Below are 27550 nucleotides of genomic sequence, written 5' to 3' on the forward strand. Positions count from 1 at the left end.
TTTGTCAGCTCACTGGAGCTGCATTTCACCAGGCCCCTCTGCCAGGGCCTCCCCGGCGGCGTCAACAAGTGTCACACCTCCTGCAGAAACAGCCCTCAAGTTTCATCACAGCGATGCTAAAAAATATTCTCCAGCTTCAGCAATGACCTAGTTCATTCAAGGGCAGGGAAAAAATGTCTTCTTCCAGAACTTCCCCGGGCATGGAATTTTCCCTCTTAGGAAGATAGGAGCTTTTCTGGAAACAGACCCAACTGTGCTTTGACCTGAACGTGGAAAAGACCCTGAACCCTGTCACTCCTCTGAATCCCCAGTCCCAGGAGCAGGGACACCCAATCAATACCTCCCACACAGCCTGGGGAGCCCACAGCCGAGCCAGCCCTCCTATCACGTCTCTTGGACAAAAGGTATTGAAAAGTAAGTATCCAGACTTTGGTTCTTACTAAGGAATGGCTGTGCTTTAATATATAGGTGTTTGCATTTTCTGCAAGAAGGAACAAAGCCGATGATTTCCTTATGAAATAGACCAGGAGGGAACAAGGAGGGGCTATCTGGCATATTTGGCTATCTAGGGTTTTAAAGTGGCCAAATTATCATTTGTAGTTTAGGTCCATTCAGACCCTTTTTTGGAAATGATTATTTTTCATGTCTGTTTATTTTGGCCAGACAGGAATTAAAATAGACTCTTTCACATCAGGGCTATCTCAACACTTAGAGAAAATGAACACATAGAATGACTCGAAGGAGTGATTTGCAAAGGCTTTACAAAGTAACATGAAAAATTGAAGTAATTATCCAGGTAACTCAGGCCCCAGATCCTTTTGCCCGAAATATTTGAGTATTTTAGTTAAAAGTTATTGCTTGGATTATATGAATGACTGAAAATCCCCACTTTCTGGGTGGACACAGAAGGATACCCGGAATGCAGATTGCTGGAAAGCTGTCGGGCATTTCAAAAGGGCTGATGCAGACATTCATCGAGTCATTAAATAGATTGGCTTTCCTCTCCTTTCCCTTTAAAAAAACAAAACAAAACCCTGAGGTAAGACATCTACACTCCTGATGAATTTTAAAGTGTTAAATACAGTATTGTTAACTATAAGCATGACATTGTACTCCAGTGGTTAAACAGATTCTTTAAAAATCTAAGGCAAAGAGTCAATCAAGAAAATCCATCGATAAAATGGCACTGCTAACATTGTGTTTTGATGAACACATCTAAACTTGAAATCCACTGATTAAGGGTGCCAGTTACAGACATCTGGCAATCATTTAAAAATAGATAAAAGCAAGAACAGCATTTAGAGCTGCTTCTGCTCTAATATTTCCCTTCTCCAACCTTTTCCTTAAGGAAAGGTATCCTTCATTTTTGAAGCTTAAGTAACCAGGAATGGTAAGAGATGTTTTTTTCAGCATACCAGCTAAGGGTAAATTGAATGAGGTGCTTTGCTGGGAGGCTTCTGAACCAAAATGCAGGATGTTGTGAGTGACCTTCTGAATCAACAAATTAACAAATCCCGTATTAACAGGCACTGATGGTCAAGAAGCATGTTCAGATCTTGGAAATTAGGATTTAAAACAAATTAAAACAAATTTGGTGCCAAATTACACTGTTCTTTTGAAGTTACTGCAAAACATTCACAATCTGGGGAAGACTTTTAGGTCGGGTGGAATTCCTGTTTTTTGTCACCTACAAAAATTCCTCTCCCCCCCCCGCCCCCATCTAATTTGTTTTGAAGCGCCCCACGCACACCTACACGTATATTGGCCGATGCAAGGAGGAAACAGTGGATGTTCTAATCTGGGTGGAGGTGCAGGGGAAGCAGGGGGTGCCGAGTCAAGTCCAGGCTCTAGGGGCAGATTTCCAGTCAAATCCTGACTCTAGCACAGTTTTCCAGCTTGTCTGAACTCCAGTGTTCTCCTCTATAAAATGAAGATAGCAATAGCCACCCTGACAGGAGTGATGGGGACACGAGTGAATACACCTAAGGTATCGGTCACATCCTAGCTTCTCCCCAAAGGCCAGTTCTTCTCCTTGGTTAATTAAAAAAACTTCTCTCTCTTTTTTTTGCTAAAACTTCCGAATGCTTTCATAATATAAACTATTAAAGTAGTGGAAAGTACACATTTTTGACATTGGTGCCATGATTAAACAAAAATAACATAGGAAATTAGATTTTTGGGGGGTATCTTCTGTACTTAAAAACAGTGTGTTTGAGAGCAAAACAAAAGAGGATTATATTTTAGAAAGCATCTGCAATAAATGAGAAAAACTTTTTTGTTTGAAAATGGTTGATGGTGTATTATTATAAAGGAGAGGTAGAGATTTCTCAGCATCATCTGATGTGATACTTTTTAGTATATATCAGTACCATATTTAAATATGAGTTCTCATAATCCATAGGAATGGAGGGTAAAGTTAATTCTATGCATACAAGGTGATATCTCTGTGATTATTATGAAAGTGAAGGCACAAGTCCAGTGTTTCCTCAAAGATTCTAGTTGTGCCTTGCACTGATTCCCGTTTTGCTTAGACAGAGGCGTAGTGGAGCAAGGGCATGCGAGAACACTTTGAAATGGGCTAGCCATGGGGTTGCTGAGCAGAGAGAGTAGCTGGGTGGGCATTTCAGGAGACATGGCTGGAATTTCAAGGTCATTGATGAAAGTGCCTAATGAATGGGGTGCTTCCTTGTTCTGGACTGAGGGCGTGTCAGGCACAGAGGGACAGAGCAGACAAGGGTCACAAGGAGGCCTCATGGGCCAGCTCCAAAGAATGTCATCCACATCTTTATTATTGCACTTTTACTGAGCTACGCCACAGCTTTTGCCCAGGCACATCAGAATAGCTTGATAAATTCTTTGCTTCAGCTACTGACAGGTTTACAAGGAACCCTGTTATGCTGGGTTTAATTCTGCCAAAAAGGAAATCTAGAAATTCAGAAATGTAAAGAAACTTGGGAGAAAGTATGCATGTCATCTTAGGGTTGGCAAAAAGGAAAGAATAAATGCCCAACCTACATTAGAGATAAGGACCCACAACTCACCTCGATCTTCACTTGGTCTCCAGTCCTGCTGTTGGATAACCAGGCTCATTTGCTCCTCAGTCAGTAGTTTAAGATTTTCCTCCAGTCCGTGGTTTTCAAACTTTAAAGTGCAACAGAATCCGGAGAGCTTGTTAAAACGCAGGCTACTGGGTACCACCCCCAGAGTTTTTGGTTCTGAAAGTCCCTAGAATTTGCAGTTCTGACAAGTCCCCAGGTGATGCTGATCTTGTGGTCCGGGGACCACACCTGAGAACCATTGCTTTAGCCATTTCTTTGGCCTGTAATTCCTAAGGAAAACCTATTCTTTTCAATCACTAAACTTGCCTCCTCAAGAGATGTGGAAGGCCCAGCCACAATATGAGAGAGTTGGGGTGAATACAGAAGATAAACCTAGGAGTTGTCTTGCAGGCAAACATCTCACAATGGAGTGTGTCTGCGGGGGGATACTGAGTGTGGGCCGGGCACACTGAGGTGAGTGGTCCACCATTTGGGAGGGGGCTGGTTCTTTTTCCAGTGGAGGCTGTCAGCGGAGGCTTCAGGGACAAGCTAGCACTTGAGCTGGGGTTTGAAAACTGGTGGGATTGGACATAAGAACCAGATGGAAGGTGGTCTTTCTGTGTAAACAACAACAAAAAGCGAAAAGGGCATAACGGCAGGAGGTAAATGCAAATGGAGCTCAGAAATTCGTGTTGTTAGGCGTCCCCAGAACTTTCTTGGAGAAGCATTCTTTGAATAAGCTGTCTAAGCTTAAATCCTTCCCTTCTGCCTGTAGTTTGGCGAAGGCATGTCCGACACGGAGATGTGGAATGGAGGGCCAGTGGTAGGAATTTCAGGCCCACCATGGGCCAGGCAGGGGAAGGTATGGATGCTTTGGTAGGCTTTCGAGAAGTAACAATCAAAAATCAACTCAAACTAGCTTAAACAACAGCAACAGCGGCTATGTATTGCTCACACAACTGAAAAGTCCAGGAGTTCGGTCAGGACCCCGGTTCTGGTTCTCTGCGTTTCTGGAGACTCTGCTCTTTGTGCTTTGGTTTCAACCTCGGGCCGGCTTTCCACAGTCTCAAGTGGTACCCTCCCCTGGGCTCCGCACGCGTTCTTTTTCCTGTTTACAGGACACAGTGAAAGACATAAGCTTTGCACTGATTGGATCGCCCCTGAACCACTTTCTGGAGAGAGCCGCGTGCTGATTGGTTTAGAATTAGGTGAATAAGCCAATCACCGAGCACGAGTACTTGACTAACTTGGACCAATCAGGGCCCATGAAGCAGGAAGGGCGAGGTCCCGTACATCGTCCCCAGGCTTGAGTGATGGGAAATGCAGTTAGGAGGACAAGGGAAATGGCCAGTCTAGCAGGTCTGGGATATACTCTAAAGCCAAACGATCTCTTCCCTTAGTCACGAGGTTAGTCACGGGCAGCGTGCATACTTTACAGGTTTAGGATGGGCCTGCTTTAAACTCCAGTCCAAACAAATTAGAAGAATCTCCCACGGAAGAATCCTGTGTTTGAATGCAGTGAATTAACGGATAAAGTACTACTCCTCTAGTTTGCTGGGGGTGGTGCTCCTTATCTCTAAGGCACACTTTACTAAAAACAATTCAATAATGAATGATAAAAAATAATTTTTAAGAAAACAAGGCAAGTCGGGGCGCCTGGGTGGCACAGCGGTTAAGCATCTGCCTTCGGCTCAGGGCGTGATCCCAGCGTTACCGGATCGAGCCCCACATCAGGCTCCTCTGCTGGGAGCCTGCTTCTTCCTCTCCCACTCCCCCTGCCTGTGTTCCCTCTCTCGCTGGCTGTCTCTATCTCTGTCAAATAAATAAATCTTAAAAAAAAAGAAAAGAAAACAAGGCAAGTGGAGGCAAAGACACAAAGTTTTCTCCTGAGACCGTCTGACTGGCTGGGGGAAGGATGGTGGATGAAGGTGGCGGAAGTGACGGTGGGACTCCCCCAGCACCCCATCCCCCTTCCAGGCAGGGAGGGGACAGAAGGGGAGATAACTTTTCCCAGGTGCTCGCCTATCTGCAGATGCCTGAAATTGCACACCTCTTGGTCCAATTTAAAATAGACATTCTCTCCAAAGACGGACACAGGGAGCCTAGGAGAAAGCAGAGGATGAGAGGAGGAACCAGAGAAAGGGTTTCTTCACAACACAGTGAGGACTCTGATGACACACCCTGGATAGCGCACAGCCTTCAGCCCACCACGTTCAACCTGAAACCAAAGTGATATTAACCAGTCAATACATGGCAGTTGGTCTCATTAACAACACTGTCATGTTCTGTACATTGATAGCATCATGATCTTTCCTTTCTACCCTGTCTTTATCCTAAGAGAGGACAAGGATAAGCCCAGCAAAGGAATATATCCTCTGAACAGAGTGGGATGAAAATCAGAATCAAGAATCATGGGCTCTGCCACTAACAAGCGGTGTGACCTTGGAAAAGTCACTCGAGCCACCTGTTTCAGGGGCATTTTTTCAATTGTAAAATCAGGGAGGTACTAAACTCCCTCATGTTTCATTTAACCTTGAGCTCTTTGTTTTAGCCCTCCCCTAAAGAATTGGAAACTGTCATAGATTTTAAGTAGCAGAGGAGAGAAGTAGCAGTGGAGAGACTCTATTCTATCTAAAAAAAAGTTCGAGCAAATTCTGAATGCAGAGCAAGCAGCCGCTACAGCTCAGTGGTCAGCACAGATATGTGCCAGGCACACTGTCAGGCACACAGAGTTGCTCACTATTAATATTTAAAAGTTAAATGGTGTTTATTAGGTAACTTCTATAAATTTAACTTATCCAAAAGGATCTGCAGAGACAATCACTGTCCTTAACAGGCTCCACACCCCCCTTTCCTTAGATACTTGGGCCTCCTCCCAGTGGCAACTACATTACCAGTTTCTTGTGTGTTTTAGAATCATTATGTGTATAAATAAGCATATCAGAATAGTCGTCTTTTTTTGCTTATACAAGTGATAACATACTCTACACTCCCTTCTATATTTTATTTTACTGAACAATCTATCTTGGAGATTATTTCATATCCATGCATACAGACCTGCCTTATTCATTTTTATTTTATTTTTTTAAGATTTTATTTATTTATTTGACAGAGATAGAGACAGCCAGCGAGAGAGGGAACACAAGCAGGGGGAGTGGGAGAGGAAGAAGCAGGCTCATAGCAGAGGAGCCTGATGTGGGGCTCGATCCCATAACGCCAGGATCACGCCCTGAGCCGAAGGCAGACGCTTATCCGCTGTGCCACCCAGGCGCCCCTTCCTTATTCATTTTTAATGCCCATTGCTATTAAAAATAGAAAATTCTATTCAACAGATTAACTGTAACCCTATTGCTACTGCTGGACATTTGGTTGCTTGCAAACTTTTGCTATCACAAGTAAGGCCGCAATGAACGCAGTATGTGCTTATGAAATGTTTGTCTCCTTCTTGTCTCTATTTTAAAAATTAACTTTATTGAGGCATATATTGCATATTGTATAATTTACCTTTTCTTTTTTTTCTCACTCACCCCACACCCCTATAATTCACCTGTTCTAAGTGTTTGATTCAGTGATGTTTTTAGTAAATTTATCAAGTTGTACAACCATCACCATTGATCATTTTAGAACATTTTCATCACCCCAAAAAGATCCCTTATGCACATTTATAATAACAATAATATTTATTTATTTGTTTGTTTGTTTGTTTGTTTGTTAAAGTAGGCTCCACACCCAGCGTGGAGCCCAATGCAGGCCCCAAACTCACAATCTGATCAAGACCTGAGCTGAGATCAAGAGTTGGTTGCTTAACCCACTGAGCCACCCAGGCGCCCCCATGCACATTTATTATTAATCAGTGTTTTCCCCACTGCCTCCATCTCCAGCAACCACGAATCTACTTTTGGTCCCTGTAGCTTCTTTTGGACATCTCATATAAATGAAATTTTACAATATATGGTCTCTTGTGTCTGGCTGCTTTCATGGGAATGTTTTGAGGCTTATCCATACTGTACCATGTATCCCAGTTTGCTCCTGTTTACTGCTCCACAGTGTTCTATGGTATGGCTTTATCCCATTGTCTGTCTATTCACTTGTTAGACATTTAGGTTGTTCCCAATGGACATTTAGGTTATTGCCAATTTTAGGTTATTATGAATAATCCTGTTAAGACATTTATATGCAAGTTTTTCTGTGGATATATGTCTTCATTTCGCTTGGGTAGATACCTAGGAATGGAATTTCTGAGACTTTTGTTCAATTCCCGTTTACCTTTTTCAGGAACTGCCAAACTGTCTTCCAAAGTGTCTGTACTATCTTACATTCCCACCAGCCTTGCTTGAGGGTTTTCTCCATAGCCTTGCCCACATTTGGCTGCCTATCCTGTTATAACTATTTCAGTGGTTGTGAAATGCTATCTCATTCATTTTGGTTTTACTTTGAATTTCCATAATGACTAATGATATTGAGCATCTTTTCTTGACTCTATTTCACACACACAACCCTAAAATCACAGCCAAGAAAGAAAACAGTGCTTGTGCTCCAACAAACCTGGACACTGTCACTTGTAGGTAGCGAGGAATTAAGTTTGTTACATCAATGCTTTCAAAGTTACCCTAGGTTTTCAAGTCATTATCTGTGAAATGGGCAAGAAACCTACCTTGTCAGTTTTGCTGTGAGGATTAAATGTGGTAATGTCTCTGAAGTGTCCAGCCTGGGGGCTGACACTTAGAAGGTAACCAAGACATGTTAATTGTCCCTCTCCCTGCCTGGTTTGCCTGCTTCCCACTCATCTCCCCAAATTCCTGGAACCCATCTTTGGGGAGGGTACTCTTCTCTAACTAACATGGGATAGTAGGCGTGACGTCCAAATCGGTAGTAACTCAGATGGCACATGCATGAACCCAATTGCCATTGGATTAGGCTGGGTAATCAGAACTAATCCCTCCTGTCCCCAGTGAGAAAGCACTCTGACAGCTGGCTTTCCTGCCGCAGCAGAGGAGTCGGTTGCCCGTTATCTGCGTGTGGGCTGAGATTGCTTCCCTGACCCTGTCAGATGACAGCAGCTTTCCTGCTGACAGCAGCCACACCAGCGGCTCTCTGAACGGGGCAGATTGGCCAAAAGAAAACTTGGCGTCAGTTGAGGGCTCTAAATATTCAAAGAATTCTCCTGTAACCTCTGGTCGGTTCTCTAATTTAAGAGGAAGGTACTTGGGTAATTTTACTGATGTTAAGCCCAAAGCTTCTGAGAGCAGCTAACACTTACAGAGTTCTTTACTCTACCATCTAGAAGAGCTTTATACATACTCACTTCATTTTCCTAACAATGAGATAAAGTAGATACTGCGATGATCTTAGTTTCACATATGAAGAATGTCGATAGAGCAAAGGTGAGCTGGGAAGTGGCAGAGCTAAGATTTGAACTCAGGAACCCGGCCTTTCATCACCACATCCTTCTACTACTCTGTTAAGGGCCCTGTCCATTTTGGAGTATCTATCAAAATAGAATATGTGAATGCAGTCTTATTCAACAATTTCGTTTCATGGTATTTAGTGTCGAGAACCACTTATGTGCCCAAGGAAGCATGTAGCAGGACGGGTTTGGGTTTTTTTGTTTTTTTTTTTTTTGAGACACATTTTGTAAGTGTAAAAAACTCCAACCTGGCTCTATGTCACCAACACAAGAACACACAGATTAAGCCTGGAATTGCCATGCTATGCAATATTGATATCGCTGAGCAGTGTTTAAAAAATGATGCCTCCCTTTATGGATTGGATTGACGTTGGAAGACTGCCAATGCTTATTACTAAGTAAGATAAGCCAACTGCCTGGGAAGTATACACAATTTAATGACATGCATGCAACAAAATTATATATGTATATTTAGATGGCTATATACATACATGGATAGAGATTATATATATGTATTTATATATACATATATAATAGTATAAAATGTAAATATTATATATATATATTTAGAAGATGTTATACGTACATGAATAGAAAAATGCCTGAAAGTCTAGCAAACCCTTCCTCTTGAGAAGGTACTGAGATGGAGTGGTAGTACATGTGGGAGATTTTGCCTTTATATGTATTTTTACAAATACAAACATAAGCATTTAGAATCTGTATAATTAAAAGTAAACCAATTTTTTTTTTTTTTTTAAAGGAAGCAGCTTGGGAGCACCTGGGTGACTCAGTCAGTTAAGGATCTGCCTTCAGCTCAGGTCATGATCCTGGAGTCCTGGGATCGAGCCCCACATCGGGCTCCCTGCTCAGTGGAGAGCCTGCTTCTCTCTCTCCCTCTGCTGCTCCTCTTGCTTGTGCTCTCTTTCTCTTTGTCAAATAAATAAATAAAATCTTAAAAAAAAAAAAAAAAGAAGCATCTTGTTCTGGACGCCACAGCTTTAAAAAAAAAAAAAAAAAAAGACAAAAACCAACCCAAAACCAAAACAAAATAAAATCACGCAACTCTTGTGCTCTTTCCAGTTAGCATGTTACTCTTCAAGGTGTCTGTGAACACTACCATGGCCCCCTGTGCTGGTATCAGTAATTCAATACTGGTTGTCCACATCTAGCAGAGAATGATAAATCTGTCTTCAAGGGCTCTAACCTTCAGAGAAGCCACGAAACATGAACCACAGCCTGACTTAACTGTCCTCTCTCCTTTATAGTCAGCACCGCTGTGGTGACTGCACCGTCTCTATGAGTCAAAGAGCATGTTTGTCAGGGTTGTAACCTGTGGGACTTCACTGTCAGGAAGCAGTCACCTGGGGAGGAGTCAGAGATGACACATAAGGTTCCCAGCGTCACCCCAACTCTTCTTGGCAGTTTGATTTGTCCTTTCTTCCGTCTTCTACCCATAGCAGTGGACCCTTGGCATGGGAATGGGAGGAGCCGTGTCTTGAAATTACGATTACAGATGAATGTTCCACGAGGAGAGATGTTCAGACATCTATTGATACATCACTTAAAAAAAATTATTGTGGTAACGCACAGCAGAAAAGGAAATTGATGAAACCAAGTGACGTCTTTCCCTAAAGCCTACTGATTATCACCTTGAAAACCAATTATGTAGCAGATTTTCCTTAGGCCATTTATGTAGGGATTATTCTAATCCTTAGAACATTAGCATTGTCTCCTTTTATCGAAGAAGAACTTTGATCAGGTAAGTGGCAGAGCTAGATGTAGATTTGTCCCTGACAAGTGACAAAGCCTCGGTTATGTCCTCAGTCCTATGATGCTTGGTGATCGGGAGAGTTTTCCAGCCTCTAGAGCCCTTCCCCTGCTGCCCTCCCAATTGTCTGAATAAGCGTCCTAGGAATGTAGAGAGCCAGGGGAGTCATCCTTCTGCCCCAACTACTGCTCCCAAGAACGGTTGCAGAATGGTGTAAAAAGGACTGAATACTGACCCATGCTACAACACAGATGAACCTTGGAAATGTCGTGCTAAGAGAAAGAAGCCAGTCACAAAGGACCCCGTAGCATTTGATTCTGTTTATCTGAAATGCCCAGAATAGGCAAATCCAGAGACACAAAGTAGGTTAGTGGTTGCTTGGGGCTGTGTGTGTGTGTGTTTGGGTGGAGGGATGGGAAGATGAGGCCTTGAAAGCTAAGGAGTGGGGGATTCTTTTTGGGGAAATGAGAATGTTCTAAAATTGTGGTGATGATCGCACAACTCTGAATATATAGAAAGCCCCCGAATTGTACACTGTAAATGAGTGAATTATATGGCATGCGAACTATATCTCATTAAAGCTGTTTTAAAAAAAAAGTGTCGCAGAGCCCTCAGCCTCGCTGCCAGTCAGATGGGCTCAACTGAAGCTGCATTTTTTTTTCAGTAATTAGTGCGAACATTTACCGAGTGCTTACTTTTGTGCCAGGAGCTGTACTAAGTGCGTTACAGGCAATAACTCATTTGATCTTTATAACAACCTATGACGTATAGACCATTTTAGAGATGAGGAAGCTGAGGCACAGAGGGGCTATGACACACTTATTGACAGTGCTGGTAAGGAGTACAGGCGGAATGTCAACCCAGGGGGTCTGGCTCTGGAGCTCTTAACCACCTGTGCTATGTTGCCACTCAAAAGTGATAAATGGGTATGTTGGAACTGGAACTTCTGACTCCTCCTCCACTGCTTTTCTTGGGTAGTAAAACCTACCTATGTGCCGTGTCCAATCGATATACTAACTGGGGATATTAGATATGTAAATTGCAGGGTTCTCATCTTTGGGAAATTTACCAGACCAGCAATAAATACCCCAAATATCTTTATTTGGAGGATAATTCTAAGTCTGACTCTCTATGTCTCTTTCTCTTGCCTTTTTTTTCTTCCTTCCTCCCTCCCTCCTTTCCTCTCTCTTTTTTCCCTTCCCTCCCCCTCCCCTCCTCTTCCTTTCCTTTTCCTTTCCTTTCCTTTCCTTTCCTTTCCTTTCCTTTCCTTCCCTTCCCTTCCCTTCCCTTCCCTTCCCTCCCCTCCCCTCCCCTCCTCTTCCTTTCCTTTCCTTTCCTTTCCTTTCCTTTCCTTTCCTTTCCTTTCCTTTCCTTCCCTTCCCTTCCCTTCCCTTCCCTTCCCCTCCCCTCCCATGCCCTTTCCCTCCCCTCCCCTCCCATGCCCTCCCCTCCCCTCCTCTCCTCTCTCCTCTCCTCCCCCTCTCTTTCTGAAGCTATACTTTTATCTGTTTGCCCACGCTTGTTCTATATTTTATATTGAGTTAAAACAGTAGATGAGGTCACAAATATAACTTGCACTTTCAGTTGTGAAATACCATAAGAAATTTTAAATTGGATTTGGGTTCCATTCGTAATGCCTTATGTTTACATTTAGCCCTAACATTGTTTGTTCGATAATACTGAGAAATATCAGCTTTTATCTCAAGTCAAATCCACAGCTCTAGCTCCCATCACCTGCTCAAACCTCTGAGATGGATAAGCAAACACACGGGCGTTAACCAAAAAGCTGCTTCTTTCTACGCATGTTTATGGCGGGGGGGGGGGGGGGAGGCAGCATTTCCTCAGCAGTGAAAGGACAGCATGTTGCCACTCATTTTCTTGGTTCTTTGCGTACTGTGGGACCTGCGCTCATTCTGGCTTAGTCATCTATTCATGCAGTAATTCAGCCACACTCACCACGTCTTCTCTAAACATCATCCTTGCTCAAGGTGGCTACCATAAAAGTTGTCCTTTGGAGGTTTTTGTGTTTGAGACTTCTTTCAACCTAGTTGAGAGCAGTTTTTCCATTAGACAGTTCTGTGAGTGCTAAGTAAATAGTCATACATGTCAAATCTGGCCTTTTTATACCAATCGGAACCATTAACCACCAAACATACGTAATCTGGAGTGGAGGTGTCTATTTGCCGTCTTGCAGATGGAGTTTCTTTCCGTTCTGTACAACTAACTACCATCTAGACCGAGAGGGGCTTATGATGCTTTTAAACATAACACCTGTTAACCACAGACCCCATGGAGTCCAATTTCTGCACAGCTGAATTGAAAATGCCCTATAACCAAAATCCACCGGAAATGCAATTCAAGTCTTTATTAAAGAGTGTTGAGAGGATGCAATTAACAACCACAGAACAAAACTTACAAACCTCCTTTCAGTCTCCCTGGCTCAGTCTCCCCTCCAGATCCCTGCAGTTCATCAGGCTTCTCTCTCTTCTCTCCCTGCCTTTGTGCTCTGTTCCAAACCCAAGAGGTTGTCTTCCTTTTTGATATCAACATACCACTTTTTCAGCTTTCCAGCTCTTTCTCCCCATTATGTGCATTAGCTGAACCTCAGGTCAAAGCACAGAGTTGCCTCCTGCACACTCCTCCTGAGGAAAGCAAGGGCGTGTACTCTCCTAAATTAATTATGTTTACCCTGATATTCAGAGAGCTTGGGTGTTTCTGTTTGGGAATGCTTTTTTGTTCTCAGGGAATAACCTAATTTCTAAACAGAACACCTTGAGATTAAGGAAATGCTGTGGGAACATCAGAAGCTGCAGGAAAGGCTTCAAAGGGAAGGAAGAGCTAAGGGACGTTCATGAACAGAATGTTCCCGGGGCTGTGTCTACCAGGCAGGGCCGTCCTCGGGATCCCACAATGTGAGCCTCACACACTGATCCCCACGCCCAGAAGGGCCCCACCGCCCAATTTCATGCTCTGTTGTTACCATCTCAAATAGCTGCATCATTTTTTTAACAAGGAACCCCTCATTTTCATTTTGAACCAGACCCTGCAAATTGGAACCAATTCCTAAATGGTTAAGAAACTGGTCCACCCATACAGAGAGGGGTTTCCCCTTCTGCAATACAGTTGTGACCATTAAGATCCAGCCTCCTCCACCAAGAGCTTAGCTTGCTCCTGCTTTAGGACCCTCAGCATCCCCAGAATCACCATTTGCAGGTCTAAGTGCTCCTCCCCTGTCCATGCTAAATGTATCCTACTGTGGTGTGGGCTTTCCTTTTCTTTAGCTTTGTGCCATATGAGACTTGTTCACCAAGGTAAGGAGAAATGGGAGCCTCCCATTGGGATGGAATGAAATGTTATGTACAAGCATGGGGCTCTCCAAAGGAAAGTTTTTCCAGAGTGGTGCCAGCACTGTACCCGGAGGACAGAGTGGAAATGGTCCTCTGGGTTCAGACAGACCTGCCTTCTTAGGGCTGTGTGGGTTGTGCACTGCGCAGCTCCGGGGACGCCTTGCACTCTAAAGGTGTCAGCCGGCACAGCCATGACTAATCAAGTGTTAAATGCCGTCTTGTACATGCTTGCTCAAAAATGCTAGCCAAAGGAGCCGTACTTTCCCAATTTCAAAATACCTCCCTCCTGGCGATTCATTTGCATTTCATCATCAACTCCTCTTTTTTGGAGGCAAGTGTGGCTGTGTCCTTTTTTGAGCCCAATGAAAAGACTTTGAAGACAGAAAGAAAGAGAAAGGAGAGATGGCAGTGGCTGTCGGCTCAGGCAGTTCTCTCTCAGCCTGGGCTCTGGCTGCCTTGCACTCCACGAGGATTCGAGGTTCTCCACTGGGGCTGCCCAGTGGAAAAGGTCTGCGGACATTTTCGATGGTCACGACTTGGGGGAGGGGTGCTGGTGGCATCTGCTGGGTACAAGCCAGGGGTGGTATTAAGCAGGCGACAGTGCAGCGAAGCATCCGGTCCAAGTGCCAGCAGCGCCCCAGGTGAGAAAACCTGCCCGAGGACTTCTTCCGATCCACCCAGCAGTCAAGTGCCGAGGCCCAGCCTTCCCTAAGCCAGGGAGCAGTGGCGTGCGCCTCTCCCCAGCAGCCACCGACAGAACTCTCGGGAAGGTCAGAGGGCTCCCGGAGCCAATGGTGATGTCAGGGATTTTTGTTTTTCAGATTCACATGGCATGAAAGGATGACAGACTCCGGAGAGCCCCAGAGGCGCACACTTTGTTTTCTATCTACGTTGCTTTCCCAGAAAGTTCCTGAGAAGTCAGACGCCGTGCTTCGCTGCATAATATCTGGTAACTTTCAGCGGCTAATTACCCTCTGAAATCTCCCTGCGGACCTGGGTTTTAGGCTCACAAAGGCATTATTAAAACATCATTTGTGGAGGGGACCTGGGAAGTTGGGTCTGAGTGACCGGTTGAACATCTAAATCCTCTATGATGATTTTTTTTTTCTGGAGGATTTCTTCGAGTAACTTCCTGGACACATTTTAGTGATCTTTTTCACTTCACATTGTGGTTCTTGGTTAGGGGACTCCCACACCGGTTATTTTTTTAAATAATACACTCTTCATTTCCTGTGTACATAGGAATGGCGTGAATAACTGCTTCAGACGACTTACTGAAATCTTCCATCGCTCTTTCCTTGATCTCCTCAAACTGGCCAAATGCATCTCGGGTTTCTTGCCTTCTTCAGGCGGACTAGTCAGCAGTAAAGAGGTCAAAACCAAGGCAGAGGGTGCCCAGTGGAAGAAAAGCAGGGGACTGGAACTCCACCTGGACCGGAGAGTACATAACCCAGACCTGACCCCAAATAGGTACCCCCAGTGGAAAGACAGATTTATTATTAAAAGGAAATAGTAGAAGCAAAATAATAGGGTAGCGAAGTGGTCTCTTGTACCTTGTCGGTTGTTTTCTTTCTTGGATTATGTCTCTACCTTCAAAAACATAGAGGCAACAGTGGTCTTTCCTGAGGGTTCACAGAAAACTCTTCTCCCCTGAGATCCCTTTTCCTAGAGAAGAAGAAGAGCCAGCTTCTGAAATGGCCAGGCTTCCTTAACCAAAGTCGTAATAAAATCTCATCTCTGGTCTGGGTGCTGGGTTGTGCAACTGTGCGCTCAGGCCCTTCGATGAGGCCAGAGCCAAGGCCCCCCCCTTTCTTGGTGTTTGTCCACAGCCATTCAGAGGAGGGACAGACACAAGCCCACCACTGAGCCTTCATACTCGGGCCCCCGTGGCTCCTCAGGAGGCCACAGTGTCTGGACATACCCTAAACTTGGCCACCAGTCCCCACACACATTAGCCAGATGCTTGTGACACATTCTGGAGGTGGCTCTCAGTATGTGACCTGCAGGTAGGCTTAAAAAACAAGGGTAGGATTTTCGGGTGAGGTTTCCAGCAAGTGGAGGGAGAAAAGAGAACCACCCACAAGGTATAAGATACCACTTCCCTGTGCAAGTCTCATTTCTGGCTGATTATTCAGATCTATACTTCACAAAAGGAAAAACACCAGTCAGCCATTAAGAAACTGGGGGCATCAACCAGCCCTGATCAGTCTGAATTAAAACATGGGAGTCCAAGCGATTAGAATGAGTTCCCCAGGCCTAGCGCATATATACTTTATATACCTTCTTTTTTTTTTTTTAAAGATTTTATTTATTTGCCAAAGAGAGAGAGCGCATGTGCACAAGGAGGGGGAGTGGCAGGCAGAGGGAGAAGCAGGCTCCCCACTGAGCAAGGAGCCCGATGCGGGACTCAATTCCAGGACCCTGGGATCATGACCTGAGCTGAAGGCAGACACCTAACCGACTGAGCCACCCAGGCGCCCCTATTTACCTTCTTAAAAAAAAAAAAAAAGTCAATTATACACAAAAAAAGGAGCAATTAGGTGCTTCCTGAGAAGGAATCTAATAAAACTGACTGAAAGGGGGACACAAGGCTAGTAAGAACAAGCAGAAATGAATTATGATCAGCAGCCTCTTTGATGGTTTTTCAGGGAAGCTCAGTTTTGGTGGATTAGTCATTTGTCTGGAAGGGACTCAGCCAAGACCCTGGTAAGGAAGGATGTGTCCTTGCACGCAGATCTGTCTGCTCCTGGTTCCGGGGACCGATTAGTCAGGCACCTACCTAAAAGGGGGGGGGGGCAAGGAGTGACAACCTCATTTGCCACCAAGCATGTTTGTGGTGTTAGCACAGAGGTAGCCTAGCTGGGGGACCCCAGATTAGAGAAGACACAGAGAGGGAGGCAGGGACTCTGAACATATCCAGGTCCTGTCCATGGTACAGGTCTCAGAAGCACGTGGAGTTCTTCCCTTAGTGGTCTCTGGGGCTGCTCACCAAATATCCTGTGATAAATCAGACAGGAAACACAAGAAGGATGGATCTAGAAAGTGTCTGGTTTCCCAATACTGGGCTTTCCTCCTATGCATATGGCACATTTTGATAGGTTTTCAAGAATACGGAGGCTGGGGGAAAGCTCATTGGGACACACTGGAAACCTTCCTTCGCCTGTCACAAGGGGTAGAAAATCCCAAGAGGTGAATGGAATTCTTGGGGGTTTCACCAGATGGGTCCATCAGCATCACATCTGGTTAATGATCACAAGGGCAGGATGAACTCCTTCTGAGGGAGGCGTAGGGCAGTTCCCGTGACGACCTCACTCAGGTATGCACCGTCCCAGACTGGGAGACGCTCACCCCGGACTCCTTCATCCTCAGGAGATGGAATTTGCTCCTCCATTTCGTTCCTCCCTCTTCTGTGCCATAACATACGCTCAACTCCGAGCACTGTTAAAGCTTAGCTTTCCAAAGGTCAAGGGACTTCCATGCAAGTATGAAATGAACATTTCAATGGTTTTGTTGAATTCTTTGAGTAAAGAGGGACCCGGAAAGTAGAAAGTCCCGGTCAGAGGACATTTGAAGAATTAGGTATTTATAGGCAATTTAATAAAAGAATGTTAGGATAAGATTGCTGACCTAGGTAAAACACTGGGCAATAAAGCCATGACTTACGGAGTTATTTTTTTCTGCCAGGCAGAGATTATTTACCTCTCCATTGGATAAACATCTACCAGTTTACATGTAACTTCACTAAATCTGGGAATTTTAATCAGTAGTAATCATTGAATTAAACAGAGGACATTCCCCTAGATAATTCTTAGATGGACCTTTGTCCCCCTATGACACCGAAAGAAGATACTATCCACATTTTTGCCTCACATACAAGTTTTAGATCATTTTTCTCAATAGCTCCTTGAGATTTGGGAGAGCATCTTTCATGTTGTATGCCTCATCCTCTCCCCAGCGCCGCGCCATCTTGGGCATGGAGCATGTGCTCGATCGTGCTTATTGAATGATGCATTTGAATCACCGAGAGGGAGATTCTCCAGTTCCCCAACCGACTGACTTCATCATGCTCATCCCTAGTGTTTATTACCCATTCTTGTTCATAGCTTTATGATTTTCTTTTCTAAAAATGCTTAATGTAATAAGAATATTCTTATTTCTTCATTATCAGGTCAGCCCAAGCCAGAGGTAACTTGGTATAAGAATGGTCGAGCCATTGATGAGTGTGGCATTGTTTCCAGTTACGAACTCTTCCAGAATCAGTATATTCATGTGTTACATCTCTCCTGGTAAGTAAATGTGCCTCTGTGGACCGTTTGCAAAGGTCCCTGCCTTCTGTCATGGGCTGGTTGCTATCAGGTAAGGCCAAAAGATTGGCCCCTGTTTGCTTTTTGCATCCTAGTGTGAGATGTTATGAGCAGGTGTCAGCCAAGCCATCCAGCTGAGCTCTGCCTGGTAACTGTTCACACTCCTCTAACGTGCTGCCGTTGATAGAATTACAGCTTTATCCAGAATTGTATTCAAGGTGTCCAGCCATTTTCATTCATTATATGAGCTTTTCATTTAATCTTGTTCTCTCTGGCAAGTCAAGAAATGCAGCAGGGCTTTGGCACCGTCACCCAACCTTTCTTGCGTAACACCGGAAGGAAGGGGGAGTGGCTGACCATGATCCCACAGCACACTGGCGACGGCGGAAGGCTGGAAACCATGCCTTCTGGCTTTATTTTAGGAAGTAGTATGGTCCGGTACAGTGGTTTCTATTCTTTTTCATTTCCCCAAGAACTATTTGTTCGGATGAAATCAGGCAACTCCATATGTGAAGTAGAGAAAATGAGAACAGCTTTGGTTGAAGCTGGGAGGAGAGTCTGTGCCCTCGGTCCCCAGTGCTACTGAACTGGTCACGATGTTCCTTACGGGGACTCTGAGGAGCCCGAGGTCTGCAGAGCGTGGTATGAAAATGATTGGTAGGCATGTGCATGTGCTGATAGCCTTGGGTCTAAGAATAACAAAGTAAGACTTGGGTTTGAATTCTGGCTCTACTGTTTTCTGGCTGTGTGACCATAGCCATTCAATTTTGACCATAGCCAGCTAGTGAACCTCTCCAAAATTGAATTTCTTTGTCTGCAAAATAAAAGGATTGCTGAGAGAATTAAATGACTTTATGCTGATAAAGTTCTTGCCATATAGTAATTTTTCAATAAACACTAGCTTTCTTATCCTCCTCTCCACTCTTTTGTATCAAAGTATGATCAGAGATCATTTTATCATGGTTGAAATGCTTGACCCAACTGGCTTACAGAGGATCTAACCTGATGTTCAAGACATTTGTTTGTTCATCTACTATTTAGTCCTTTTTAAAAACAGATATATAGATAGATAGATAGATAGATAGATAGATAGATAGATAGATAGATAGATTTATTTATTTATTTATTTATTTATTTATTTATTTATTTATTTATTTATTTATGAGAGAGAGTGCGAGTGAGTGCAGGGAAGGGCAGAGGGGAGGAAGAGGCAGAGAATCTCAAGCAGACTCCACACTGAGCGTGGAGTCTGACATGGAGCTTGATCTCATGACCCTGAGATCATGACCTGAGTCAAAACCAAGAGTCAGATGCTTAACCAATTGAGCCACCCAGGCACCGGCATCTACTCTTTAATTCTTTTTTTTTTTTTAAAGATTTTATTTATTTATTTGACAGAGATAGGGACAGCCAGCGAGAGAGGGAACACAAGCAGGGGGAGTGGGAGAGGAAGAAGCAGGCTCCTAGCGGAGGAGCCTGATGTGGGGCTCGATCCCATAACACCGGGATCACGCCCTGGGCCGAAGGCAGACGCTTAACCCCTTTGCCACCCAGGCACCCCTACTCTTTAATTCTTTAAACAATATTCATCAAGCAACTGTTATATGGCAGGCATGTAGTGTAAGGCAAGGGCTAGAAATGAACGACATAAATGTTGTCTCTGCCCTCATGAAGCCTCAAGTCCGGCACAGGAGACAAGTGGTGAACAAATCACATTCCATTTTCCCCTCGCTCTGCAGTATACTAGGAGCCAGCCCCGCTGCCACTTGCTGCCCCTCATCCGTGCAGATTTTCCTGCCTCTTCAGTCCAGTTTTGCCAAGGCCTTCCCCTCCCTCCTCTTCATCCTGTTCAACTCAGAATCCATCTCTATGGTTCACAGTAATTCTAGTTACCACGGCTCTGTCCAGCCTCAGACATTCTTTTCTCATTTGCACAGGCCCCCCACTTTGGTGCTTATCTATTGCTGCAGATTGACAGATAGTTCAGTAGACCATGGGCTTCCTAGGGGCAGGAAGATTCTCTGTCTCACACTAACGCCTCCCCTAGGGCCTAGTATAGTGCCACATAAATATTTACTAAGAGGGTGGGTGGGTGGATGGTTTTATATGTACCATAAATATATATGATGTTAATTTAGATCAGCGTTGGCAAATTTTTCTATAAAGGGCCAGATAGTAAATATTTTAGGCTTTGAAGGCCAAATGGTCTCTGTCACAACTACTTAACTCCACCATTGTAGTATAAAAGCAGCTAGACTATATATACATATATTTAAGCATGGTTCTGTTCCAATAAAACTTTATTTACAGAAACAGGTAGGGGGCCATATTTGGCCTGTGTGCTATAGTTTGTCAATCCCTGGTCTAGATGGTAAGAAGTACATACTGTACTTCTTTGTATGTTTTCCACTCTTGCCTTTGTTCCTCTGACCCCTCAATCCACAGTTCTTGATTAATTTTAGTCTCACACTAAGCTAAAATATTATACTCACTTTTGTAGCCAGAAGAGAGACTTCATGGGTGTTCTTTTACTGATGGAATGCCATTTAAAAATTGAGATTTGTTATTTATGTTATTTGCTGTTTATATAGGACCAGAAGTGTAGGCAAAACCAGTGTTTGTGGGGTAAGGGAGCTAAGGGATGGAAGAATGAGAAGGCCATGATGAAGCCCAGGGGCAGGTGGGCAGGTTAAAATGGGAAGAGAAATTTAGGAAGAGAACTTGAGCTGGGACGGGGCACACAGTCCTCATTCTTGTCCCAGAAGTCCAGCAGGGCACCGGTTTATGGTAACAACTAAAGACTTGAGATGACAGAATGTACTCTTTTCAAACTCCATTTGGCATTTTGAAAAGTAACCCACTTACTGGGAAAAGCATTCAGTCATGACACAAGGAGTATTGGTGGGGCAAAGCGATAACAGACATGGTTGCGTTTTTCTGCTGAGTAGTCAGTGTGCTGGGTACTAACAATCTTTTGAAAGTTCCAACTTTTTACTGTAAAGTTCTGAACCATAGCTGCCCATGAGCATCCTCCAGGGAACTTTTAAAAACCCCTAATGCTTGGCCTTGACCTTGACTAATTCAATCTGGACCCCAAGTGATTCCAATGTAATTGCCCAAGGTGAAAAATTCTTATCTATCCATCTGTCATCTATCTATCATCTATCTATCTATCTATCTATCTATCTATCTATCTATCTAATCTATCATCTATCTATCTATCTATCTATCTATCTATCTATCTAATCTATCATCTATCTATCTATCTATCATCTATCTATCTAATCCCTACACCCTACGTGGGGCTTGAACTCACAACCCCGAGATCAAGAGTTGCATGCTCTTCCGACTGAACCAGCCAGGTGCCTCCAAGATGAAAAATTCTTTACATCCTAAAACAGTCACCTGCCAAGTAGTTTGACTCTACCTTTGTGTTAAATGCTGGTTAGGCAAATGAATGGTCTTTTGTGCCAAAGCCTTTCAAAGATCAAAAGCTGGTTGTTCGTTATAATATTAGTCTCAAATTTCCTTGCCATCATCAGGTCACCATAAACCACCAGATTAACTTATAGTTCCCCCAAAGGAAAGTACTTTTGTTTTTAATCTCCCTGAGTTTAGTCTTTGGGTCATTACATCTTCACTCTCAGATGTTCAAAAGCTCCCGTTCCTGTGTTTCCCAAGGGTTTTTTTTTTTCTGGTTTGATAGACCTAATCTGCTGTTCCGCTCTGCGGTCAAGAGCTTATTAGTTGACCTTCTGATCTTCCCTCTTTCCTCACCTGGCACGGTCCTTCTCCATCCTCCCTGGGTCCTCCTCCTCATGCCCCTCTAATCTTGTCACACCATGTACTTTGGACAAGTGAGATGGCTCGGAGGAGATTGATCAGTGCTGTTGGGACCTTTGCATACCACAGGTCAAGTGTGCTTGGCAGGCAGAGGAGTGGAAAGCCGGGAGAGCATTCCAAGGGCGAGCAACATCAATAACAACATGGTTTGCCCTGTAGCATGAAAACATTTTTTTTTTTTTCAGAAGATGTGGGGGGTTGGGAGGAGGGGAGGAAAATGCAACTAGATGTTTTCTACCTCATAGAAAGCAAGTTGCAAAGAGCGCGTACACGAACGAGGAATTGTGGTCTCTTCTGAACACGATGTAAAGAAAGACAGCTGAAGAAGAGATAAAAATCTGTCCAGGAACCCACACCTAGAGAGAGACACTCCTCTTCTCAGCAAGGAGGCCTCTTAGTGGGCATGATTGTGTCCCGCCGTGCTGAGCACTGATTATAAGAGAGGCAGGAGGGAGGGGAAGGCGGGGTGGGTGGACTGGACCCCTGAAAGCCTAGATCAGAGGGAGGGGTGAGGCTGCACCTCCTTCCCCTCCTCAGCTCAGCCCTGGCCCTACAGAGGACCTGGGAGGGGGGGGGACCCTGGCCAGGAGGCCTGCACAGTCACCACGAGCCAGTCTGCTCATGATCTGTACAGGTTGAATAGTGTCCCCCAGCCCAAATTCATGTTCACCTGGAACGTCAGGATGTGACCTTATTTGGAAATAAGACGTTTTCAGCTGTAATTATTTAAATGAAGGTGAGATTGTGGTGGATTAATGTGGGTTTTAATTCAATAACTGGTGTTTTGGGGGCGCCTGGGTGGCACAGCGGTTAAGCGTCTGCCTTCGGCTCAGGGCGTGATCCCGGTGTTGTGGGATCGAGCCCCACATCAGGCTCCTCCGCTATGAGCCTGCTTCTTCCTCTCCCACTCCCCCTGCTTGTGTTCCCTCTCTCGCTGGCTGTCTCTATCTCTGTCAAATAAATAAATAAATAAAATCTTTAAAAAAAAATAACTGGTGTTTTTATAAAAAGGAGAAAACAGACACAGAGGGGACATAGCCATGTGAAGACAGGCAGAGACCACAGGGATTCAGCTACAAGCCAGGAAATGCTCAGGACTGCCCGCCCCCCCCCACCCCCCCACTGGAAGCTAGGAAGGGGCAAGGGAAGATTCTTCCCTAGAGCCTTGAGAGGGAGCTCTGCCTTGCTAACACCTTGATTTGGGACTTCTAGGCTCCAGAACTGTGAAAGAATAAATTTTTGTTGTTTTCTTGCTACCCTCTTTGTAGTTGTGTGTCATGGAAGCTCTAGGAAACTAATACGCGGTGTATCTGAACATTCTAGAAAAAAAAAAGTGCTGCCATTTGCCTACCTTGCCTTAACCAACTTATCTGATAATGTAGTGCTGGTTCCCCAAATATCAGCTGGGTTTATCTGGGCTACCTGGGAGGCATCTTTGGGTCAAAGAGCAAGGAACACTTTCCTGATTATGCCTCAGACTGCATATTGATTACTCAAGATTTTGAAGGAAAAATCAATATGAAGGTTTCCTTGGTCATTGGTGTTTTTGCTCCCAGGGGCCATTTGGCCATGTCTAGAGATATTTTTGATTGTCACAGCTGGAAAGGGTTGCTCCTGGCATCCAGTGAGGAGAGGCTAAGGGTGCTGCTAGACATTGGACATTGCCTGGGGCAACCCCCCACAACACAGAACTACCCAGTCTACAATGTCAATAGTGTTGAGGCTGAGAAGCTATGTGATAACCCACCACAAAACGGAGTGCCTTGAAACAGCAGTGGCTTATTATTTCTCATGGTTCAGTGGGTGGGCTGTGGTTCCTCTGCTGGCTTGGCCTGGCTCACTCAGTGGTCCCTCTGGCCACTTGAGTCGGTGGGAGGACTGGTTGGGCTAGAAGGTCCAAGATGGCTTCACTCACAGGTCTGGCCGTTGACCCTGGCTGTCGGCTGAGCCACCTTAGCTCTCCTCCACCTGGGCTCCTATCCTCCAGTAGGCTAGAACCTCTTGAGCCCCACTGTAACGCCAATCCCAATACATCGCCCGGGTCAGAGCAAGACACTGGACCAGATTTCAGCAGCATGAAAGTAGATGCCACCCCTTTCAGAGTGGAGTGGTGACGCACACTGCAAGAGGGCGTGTGTAAGTGGGTGGGAGAATTCATGGCAAACTGTGTCATCGACTACCTTCTCTATCCGTCGAACACCTACCTAATTTACCTTTCTAAATCACCTACTTGCGAGCCTCTTTATCCCACTTGAAAACAACTTTCTAAGGCTCCTTTTTGCCTATAGAATAATTGCTTTCATTCTTAATCCATTCATTCATTCTGCAAGCATCAAGTGCACTTTGCAGGTTCTCATCACAGCCCGAGATGGGAGGATGCAGAGTGGTAAGAAAATGTCTTGCCCCTGTCTTCTGTGATCGCACAGTCCAGCGGAGGAAGCGGACCCATAAGAAGACAATTAGCAGAATGAGTTGGGGTTTTTCTTCCTGATACCGACCAGTTCTGACACCAGCCGACTGTTCTACATTTCCATTCAGTTCTGATACCAAATATTCATAGGGAGTGTCAGACTCCGTAGGTTTAAGTTTGCCACCCCCCACCCCCCGTCTCCACTTCAGACACCAGATTACCCACATTTCTGACTGGCAGCAAAGTCAGGGGGTTCCCATAATCTCCTCTCCCTCCTTCAGGTTCCATAATTTGCTGAACCACTCAGGACTCAGAGAAAACACTTGACTTACGTTTATTGTTTTGTTATAAAGGGTACAGTTCAGGAACAGCCAGATAGAATCGGTACATAGGGCAAGGGGTGGGGTCAGGGCTGCAGCACTTGGTGACCTCTCCAGGTACGCCACTCTCCAGAACCTTGATCATTCCCCAACCTGGACCCTTTCTGAACCCAGTCCTGTAGGGGTTTCTGTGGAACTTCCATTATGGAGGCATGACTGATGGACTCATTGGCCCTTGGTGATTAACACAGTCTCCAGCTCCTCTCCCTCCCTGGAGGTCTGGGGGTGGGGCTGGAGGTGTCAACCCTGTAATCACGCCTTAGTCTTTCTGGGACCAGGCCCCCTCCTGAAGCTACCTAGGGGTTCCCCGCCACCAGTCATCTCATTACCATGCAAAGGACATCGCTCCAGGCATTCTAAGGGTTTTGGGAGCCATGTGCCAGGAACCTGGACAAAGACTGAGTACTCTTTTTTTATACCACACCAAGCATATGCTAAGATGGAGGTGAAGAGAAAGCCTCCTGGAAGACCAGAGTAAGGGCAGTTAAGTCAGACTCTGCCGGGTGGGGGTAGGTGAGGGGTCAATGCGGATGCACCAGGAAATTTTCTTAGAGGTGCCCCCAGCATGAAGCCCTGAAGGGCCTGGAGAAGGTTGGGAGGGAGGGGAGGACCACGCATCCCTTGGGATGAGAAAAGCGTGAGCAAAGGCACGAGGGCACCGCCTCCTGTGGTGACTGGGGTCTGTTCAGTCTCCGGCATGGGTACGGGCAGGGCCCGGCGGGTGAGCAGCCTGCAGGGGAGAACAGCCAGGAGGGCAGGCTGGGGCTGGACCCAGAACCCGTGTGTCCTAGCTAAGGGCTTTGCACCCTTATCCTGAAAACGATGTCCAGACTAGGAAGGAGTTTGGGGCTGCAGAGGGTTATGGGAACATTTGCATTTTTTAAAAAACCTCCCTTTGACTGGGACGCCTGGGCTCAGTCGTTTAAGTGTCTGACTCTTGATTTCGGCTCAGGTCATGATCTCAGGGTTGTGACATCGAGCCTCGCTTCGGCTCTTTGTTGAAAGCTCAGCTCCTAGGGGCAGGGGCTGGGATTTCTGTTATTTCGTATCTCCACAGCCTCATGTGTTTGTAAATGATGACAAAATTCTCCAGATCCTTCCTCAGAGTCCACACTTTTGCTGTTGTCATGCTCTGCCACTTATTAGCTGTGTGGCCTTGAGCGAGTCAATTAACTTCTCTGTGCTTTGGTGTCTTCATAAAATGATTTTTTTGTGATGATTTCAATGAGATTATTTATGCAAAATGGTCAGCAACATGTGCATTAAACATGCAACAAGTATTAGTTAGTAACTAATCTGATTTTACTGCCCACTCCCTGAAAGCTATGTAGTCCCGGAATTACTCTGTCTGTACCCTCGCTTACAGTAGTTGTATTTAGAGCCAGGGTAATTTTATATGAATAGCTTGGAAAAGCGTTAGAATCAGTGGAGCATTTTCAAAGACAAGAAAGGAGTGGACATTTAACAGGTGAGCTGGAACCCAGACCCAGGCTGAAGCTGTTTTTCTCATCCACTTGATGAGACCCTGAAACCGTGTTTTTAGGTGGCGGAATCTGTGATGTTAGTGATGTCTTCAACGATTTAGTTATTCCTCACATCTAGGTGGACAGACAGATGCCAGGAGCTTTGAGACACTGTGTTATATTCTCAAAGCCATTCCGGCTTGTAGCAAAGAGTTGCTTATAAGTTCTTGTCTGAGTGGAAGACTTCGGTTTCTGGAGGCCTGTTTGTGGCCATGATCACACAGGGAAACCCAAACTCCTTGCCAAACATCTAAAAACATGAGTTGTTGGTCAAGAGTGAGTCTGGGCAAATGAGTATTGGGGAATCAGTTTGAAACATCTCTATTCCTGCAAGAAACACTTCAAGGCACATGTCCTGCTAACAGTAGAATTGTCACCATCAACTTTATTTAATAAGGACAGGAGATTTTTTCCACCATATAGAGCAAGGATCTGAAGCCAGATTGGATTGATTGATTGATTATTTTATTTTTTTAAAGATTTTATTTATCTGAGAGAGAGAGAGAGAGAATGGGGGGGGGGGAGAGGGAGAAGCAGGCTTCCCACTGAGCAGGGAGCCTGACCCGGGGCTCAATTCTAGGACCCCAGGATCATGACCAGAGCCAAAGGCAGACACTTAATCAGCTGAGCCACCCAGGTGCCCCTGGGTTGTCTGGATTTAAATCCCAAATCTTATACACTGTATCATCTTCAGCATGTTACTTAGCCTCTCTGAGACTCAGTTTTCTCATCTGCAAAATGGGGATAATGATAGTACTGCTTTATGGGATTGGTATGGGGATTAAATCAAGACATGCAACGAATTTAGGATACTCTGTAAGTAATAGTTATTTTATACGATTTGAACATGTCCCCACACTGAACTACAATTTTGGGACTGATTAAAAATAAGGCAACTTGGAGGTAGGAAAGGTAGCGTAGCTTGGCAGCATTTTCCCTCTGCTATTTCCCTCTTAGAGGATAAGATATAATTAATGTGTTTCATCAAGGAACCATTGGGTAGAAATAAAGATGACTGAAATGTTGCTATGTCTTGACTAAGACAGGAAAGGCATTTCATCTGAGGTTGGAAAGCATTTTGTGGACTTCGTGTTCCCGTGAGCTTAAGTAGGTGTAATAAGTCTTAAGGATGACTGGTAGAACTTTCAGTACCCCGAAGGCCTCTGTGTTCCCAGCACGGAGCCCAGAAGGGCATTCCTCCTGAATGAACTCAGTGTTGTGGTCATTCCTCAGACCATGCCTGGAGCATTTCTTGAATGAGTCCTGAGGGTTTGACGAGAAACTCCCATTTGGTCCCCAGGGTGATGGGTCTGTGCTGAGAATCCACGGCCTGTCCTCACATTCTGGCGTTGACTTTGGTTACTTAAGTGGGTCAGAGGAGTGAATGGTTATGGAAGCCATGCAATGGGACACTCATCTTTTCCTGGGGGCTGGACCAGGGCGGTTGTGCTCATTATGGTGCTGGGTCTTAGGGCACATCAATGCTAGTTTGGGAGTGACATTGATCCAGGAGCCCCTCCTAAGACGTTG

At 44.9% G+C, this 27550-nt stretch overlaps 2 protein-coding genes across 22 annotated transcripts in view; one reads left to right on the plus strand and one right to left on the minus strand.

The window, feature by feature from the left end:
- Positions 1-27550, minus strand: part of LOC148108461 (uncharacterized) — a 69915-nt gene that overhangs the window by 19925 nt on the left and 22440 nt on the right. For 2 of the 18 annotated variants that reach the window (XM_087869776.1, XM_087869775.1), the window contains exons 2-5: positions 12170-12257; positions 5219-5256; positions 5089-5140; positions 3042-3141 (exon numbers count right to left, since the gene is read on the minus strand). In XM_087869776.1, the coding sequence (XP_087725902.1) occupies positions 3042-3141; positions 5089-5140; positions 5219-5256; positions 12170-12190 (211 nt within the window). In that variant the 5' untranslated portion in view covers positions 12191-12257. Of the gene's footprint in view, positions 1-408; positions 1012-3041; positions 5257-12169; positions 12258-27550 lie in introns of those variants that run through there. The other 16 variants (XR_015727599.1, XR_015727596.1, XR_015727600.1 and 13 more) reach the window with 13 other exon arrangements.
- ALPK2 (alpha kinase 2) overlaps positions 1-27550 on the plus strand; it is a 124873-nt gene that overhangs the window by 681 nt on the left and 96642 nt on the right. For 2 of the 4 annotated variants that reach the window (XR_006778214.2, XM_087869774.1), the window contains exons 1-3: positions 282-414; positions 14382-14509; positions 17729-17846. Coding sequence is in view for 3 of the 4 variants with exons in the window: in XM_087869774.1 (XP_087725900.1) it covers positions 14401-14509; positions 17729-17846 (227 nt within the window). In the remaining variant the exon portion in view is untranslated. Of the gene's footprint in view, positions 1-281; positions 415-14381; positions 14510-17728; positions 17847-27550 lie in introns of those variants that run through there. The other 2 variants (XM_045790184.2, XM_087869773.1) reach the window with 2 other exon arrangements.

Source organism: Ursus americanus, chromosome 19, assembly GCF_024610735.1.
Source record: "Ursus americanus isolate L20-20 chromosome 19, mUrsAme1.1.p, whole genome shotgun sequence".
NCBI lineage: Eukaryota > Metazoa > Chordata > Mammalia > Carnivora > Ursidae > Ursus > Ursus americanus.